The sequence below is a fragment of the Condylura cristata genome, unplaced genomic scaffold (genome assembly GCF_000260355.1).
Source record: "Condylura cristata isolate star-nosed mole 26May11 unplaced genomic scaffold, ConCri1.0 scaffold00028, whole genome shotgun sequence".
Classification (NCBI taxonomy): domain Eukaryota; kingdom Metazoa; phylum Chordata; class Mammalia; order Eulipotyphla; family Talpidae; genus Condylura; species Condylura cristata.
Genome location: NW_004567129.1, coordinates 27,917,209 through 27,921,394, shown reverse-complemented (window position 1 = coordinate 27,921,394; position 4,186 = coordinate 27,917,209). Strand labels below are relative to the sequence as shown.

At 65.5% G+C, this 4,186-nt stretch overlaps 3 protein-coding genes across 3 annotated transcripts in view; 1 reads left to right on the top strand and 2 right to left on the bottom strand.

Annotated features, from left to right (window-relative positions):
* SYCN (syncollin) overlaps positions 1–838 on the top strand; it is a 1,391-nt gene extending 553 nt beyond the window's left edge. Inside the window, exon 2 of the mRNA XM_004690306.1 lies at positions 727–838. Within this exon, the coding sequence (XP_004690363.1) occupies positions 727–838 (112 nt within the window). The remainder of the gene's footprint in view (positions 1–726) is intronic.
* Positions 839–1,469: 631 nt separating this feature from the next.
* Positions 1,470–3,367, bottom strand: LOC101637555 (F-box only protein 50; the record flags this gene model as incomplete). The annotated part of the gene is made up of 5 exons (XM_012730495.1): positions 1,470–1,864; positions 1,985–2,123; positions 2,615–2,710; positions 3,169–3,220; positions 3,298–3,367. Coding segments are annotated over 5 exons (498 nt in total), but the record flags the coding sequence as incomplete, so codon positions are not given.
* A 158-nt stretch (positions 3,368–3,525) lies between these two features.
* Positions 3,526–4,186, bottom strand: part of NCCRP1 (non-specific cytotoxic cell receptor protein 1 homolog (zebrafish)) — a 4,351-nt gene continuing 3,690 nt past the window's right edge. Inside the window, exons 2-3 of the mRNA XM_012730494.1 lie at positions 4,041–4,179; positions 3,526–3,920 (exon numbers count right to left, since the gene is read on the bottom strand). Coding sequence (XP_012585948.1) covers positions 3,780–3,920; positions 4,041–4,179 — 280 coding nt within the window. The 3' untranslated portion in view covers positions 3,526–3,779. The remainder of the gene's footprint in view (positions 3,921–4,040; positions 4,180–4,186) is intronic.

Sequence of the window (4,186 nt, the reverse complement as noted above, 5' to 3'; positions counted from 1 at the left end):
CCCCTCCCAATCCTGCCCCAGCCCCCCACCTCCACCTGCCCTGGCCTCCATCTTGTCCAGACTCCTGAGCCCCTGACCCAAATGAGGAGTCCCGAGGCTCCCCTTGCTCTCACCACACCCCCTCTCCCACACACCACCCCCAGCCCCTCGGATCCCATAGACCCAGCTCTGTCATTCCAGGACCCAAACTCCACTGCCTCCCTGAGGTCACCGCTCTCCAGCCACCCCCAATGGGACTGGCTTGCCCACTGGCCAGAATAACTCTGGAGTGGCCCAGCCTACCCTGGAGGTGGGGCCCCTCACCTTTGGGCCCCCAGAACCAAAGCCAGCCCTGCCCTACATCTGGGATCTGGAATCATCCGGAACGTCAGATTCCGGAGCTCCCAGGCCTGAAGATCCCAGACCCGGTTCTAAGAACTCCCTGTCTAGCCCGCTGGCTCCCCACTCTCCACCTCCAGACTCTCTAGATCAATCTCAGCCCCAGAAGCCACTTTTAGCGCCCCCCCCCACCCCGCCCCGGCCTTGGTGGGCCTGGGCAGCCTCTGCCCACTCACAAGCTCACAGGCCCTGGGATCCTAGATCTTGTCAGAGCACCCCTCAAAACCACCCACCCCATTTCTCCCCAGAGCTCTAAGGTCCCCAGCCCCAACCTCCCTGGCATGATGCCTACCAGGTTCTTGACCTTGGAGCCCAGCCCCAGCCCCCCACCCCATCTCACACTTCTAGAACCTCCCACAACTGGATCTCTGAGCCTCTGGCACTCCCTGATGATACTTTTGATTCTGTTGCAGATGCTACTGATGCCTCAGAGCCCCTCTTCCTGGCCCCCGGAGCCTGAGCCCTGGAGGAGAGTGCCCTCGCTGCCCGCTGCCTTCCCTGTAATAGATCCTTTGTAAAGCTGACCCTGTCTGCCTCTGCTTGTGCTGGGGGCCGGGGGAGGACAGGGCGGCCAGCTCAGGGGTCCCACATGGGGTCAGGCGTGCCCACAGGACACACCCACTTGCAGCAGTGCCCAGGTGACCATGGAGCACTGAAATGCCCCTTGGTCGCCCTTCCCTCGTGCCCTCCGGCTGCTCTGGCCGGCCAGGGATGGGCGGCCTCTGCCTTCATGCAGGGAACAGCCGGCGGCCTTCAAAGACAGGCCCCAGATCAGGGCCTGAGTCTGCTGCCGTGTTCTGGCCGGGACCAGGGGCCAGGCAAAGTGGACACCGCTCTGGAGAATCACAGCGTGGGGACGGAGGAAGGAGAGGAATTCAGGAAGATTCTGGGAGTTAGGCGATGTGGGAGAAAAGGTCAACAGATGCCAAGGCCTTCTATCAGGGTTATGGCATGCATCGGAAGCCAAGGGAGGCAAAGGCCCTGGGCTCGCGAGGCACTGGGGGTCAAGGATGGGAAGACAGGCCCGGTGGAAATGCAGCTAGTGACGTTCTAAGGCCAGAGACCGGGAAATACTCAGCGTCCTTCGGCACGTGTATTTATTTAAAGGCCTCAAAGACTTCTTGAGCACCTACTTAGCACTGCCTCGGGAAGAAGAGGCTGCTGCCCTCCCAGAGCTGGGGCGAGCAGGGATGGCAGAGCCACTCAGGGGCGGGCGATGAAGTCAAGGAAGTCACCCGGGGCCAGCAGGTGGTGAGGGGCCTGGGAGCAGCTGAGGGGCGGTGAGGTGCGGGTGCCAAGGACTCAGGGAGCTGTTGGGGCGGCTAGGGGGCGAGCGGCCAGCCTGTCACTCCCTGAGCTGCACAGACACCGAGGAGTCTGTCACCCTCGTCCGCAGCAGCCCGGCGGGCTCCATCCGGTTCTTGGTCTTGTGCAGGAAGTGCACGAAGCGCACGCCGGAGCCGTAGTGGCGGAATACATGGGACACCTGGCAGCGCCGGTTTGGAGGAGCCTTCATCAGGGAGCCCCGAACCCCGCTGGCCTCAGCCTCCCTCCAGGAGCCCCTGGGATAGGGACACACACGTCTGGGTCCGGGGCGGGGCCTCACCTGGAGCCAGCAGCCCCGGGGGTCTCGCCCGGAGGTCCGGGGGGCCACGTGGTGCTGGGCGATGATGGAGCGGCGGTCAGCTGCCAGCAGCCAGACGTGCAGCTCGTAGACGCAGGTGTCCAGGTGGCTGTTCTCATACCTGGGTGGGGCCAGGCCGTCAGCTGCGGGCGTCCCAGCCGCAACCCGACCCCAGTCACCATTCAACACACTGACTGGCATTACCCTGTGCCCAGGCCGGTAGTGCTGGCAACCAGCCGTGACCGGAGAGCCCCACACCGTCCGCACGGGGGTCAGAGACCCGCCGGTGGGAGGGGAGACGGGTCGCAGCTGTGGGAATGGCAGGCCCGGGGTTGAGGGAGTCAGCACACTGGTGTGTCTGGAATCTGACCCAGCGGGGAAAGCTTCCTGGTGGGGTCCTGTCTGACCAGCTCTAAGAGGACAAGGGGGGTTCCCCCCTAGAGCACAGGGGGCAAGCGCCTGAGGAAAAAGAATGGCCTCAGACCTGGCGCACTGCAACACCCAAAGGCTCAGAGCTTCAGAGAGGGGCCAGAGCGGGGCCGGGGGCTGGATTCCGCAGGGCAGGCGCCCCCGGGGAGGGCCAAGGACAAGCGTCACTGGGGAGACACCTACCAGTCCATGACCGTGATGTCCGGCTGCTCGTCGTCCAGCAGCTCTTCCCACAGGCCCTCGGCCAGGAGGTTGATGCACTGCTGCTTCACTGTCCAGCTGGGGGGCGGGGAGGCAGGTCAGGGGCTGCTGGGATTCCCGGGCCTCTCTGGCGTCCTCCTGGCCGCGGGAGTGGGGGCGCTCACTGTCCCCACTGACCCCCGCGGCGTGATCAAGGGCTCCCTTGAAGACTCGGGGGCCACGTGAGGTGCTGCATTCTGAACGGGCAGCGGGGGAGACCAGGTGCAAGAAGGAAACACTTGCCCAACCAAGGTCAGGCAGCGAAGAGGTGCCAGAGCCACCACCTGGTGGGGGACACGCTGAGCCGGGACACGGCCTCCCCGCGGGCAGCAGCAGGGCTGTCTGATGCGGGTGGCACGTGACCGCCCCTCCTGAGGAAGAGTCTGGAAGGGGAAGGGCAGCTGCCGAGTGGCCTGCCTGCTCTGTGCAAGCTCGCATACTGTGGCTTTGAGGTTCCGGGGGCCCAGCAAGGCAGACCATAGGGCCCCGCCACTGACCTGAGGTTCTGCGGGAGGCTCTCGGTCCCGATGTACCACCCGCGGAAGTTGCCTGCAGGTGGGGGCGCAAGGGGTGAGAACAAGCCTGCCTCCTCCACCCCACCCTGAGGCCCCAGGCCCTCGGCTTACCCAGGCTCTCCAGAGGCCGCTGGGTGGGCCCAGTAGGGGGCGCCGGCTCATAAATGTTGATGCCTGCAATGCACGGGAGCCGTGGGCGCGGAGCTCGCCTGCACGCGTGGGTGCCCCTCAGCGCGCTCCCCGGCCGCGCCCAGGCGCCCGCTGGAAGGGCAGGAGGCTGCGCTCCGCCAGTGACGTTCTAAGGCCAGAGACCGGGAAATACTCAGCGTCCTTCGGCACGTGTATTTATTTAAAGGCCTCAAAGACTTCTTGAGCACCTACTTAGCACTGCCTCGGGAAGAAGAGGCTGCTGCCCTCCCAGAGCTGGGGCGAGCAGGGATGGCAGAGCCACTCAGGGGCGGGCGATGAAGTCAAGGAAGTCACCCGGGGCCAGCAGGTGGTGAGGGGCCTGGGAGCAGCTGAGGGGCGGTGAGGTGCGGGTGCCAAGGACTCAGGGAGCTGTTGGGGCGGCTAGGGGGCGAGCGGCCAGCCTGTCACTCCCTGAGCTGCACAGACACCGAGGAGTCTGTCACCCTCGTCCGCAGCAGCCCGGCGGGCTCCATCCGGTTCTTGGTCTTGTGCAGGAAGTGCACGAAGCGCACGCCGGAGCCGTAGTGGCGGAATACATGGGACACCTGGCAGCGCCGGTTTGGAGGAGCCTTCATCAGGGAGCCCCGAACCCCGCTGGCCTCAGCCTCCCTCCAGGAGCCCCTGGGATAGGGACACACACGTCTGGGTCCGGGGCGGGGCCTCACCTGGAGCCAGCAGCCCCGGGGGTCTCGCCCGGAGGTCCGGGGGGCCACGTGGTGCTGGGCGATGATGGAGCGGCGGTCAGCTGCCAGCAGCCAGACGTGCAGCTCGTAGACGCAGGTGTCCAGGTGGCTGTTCTCATACCTGGGTG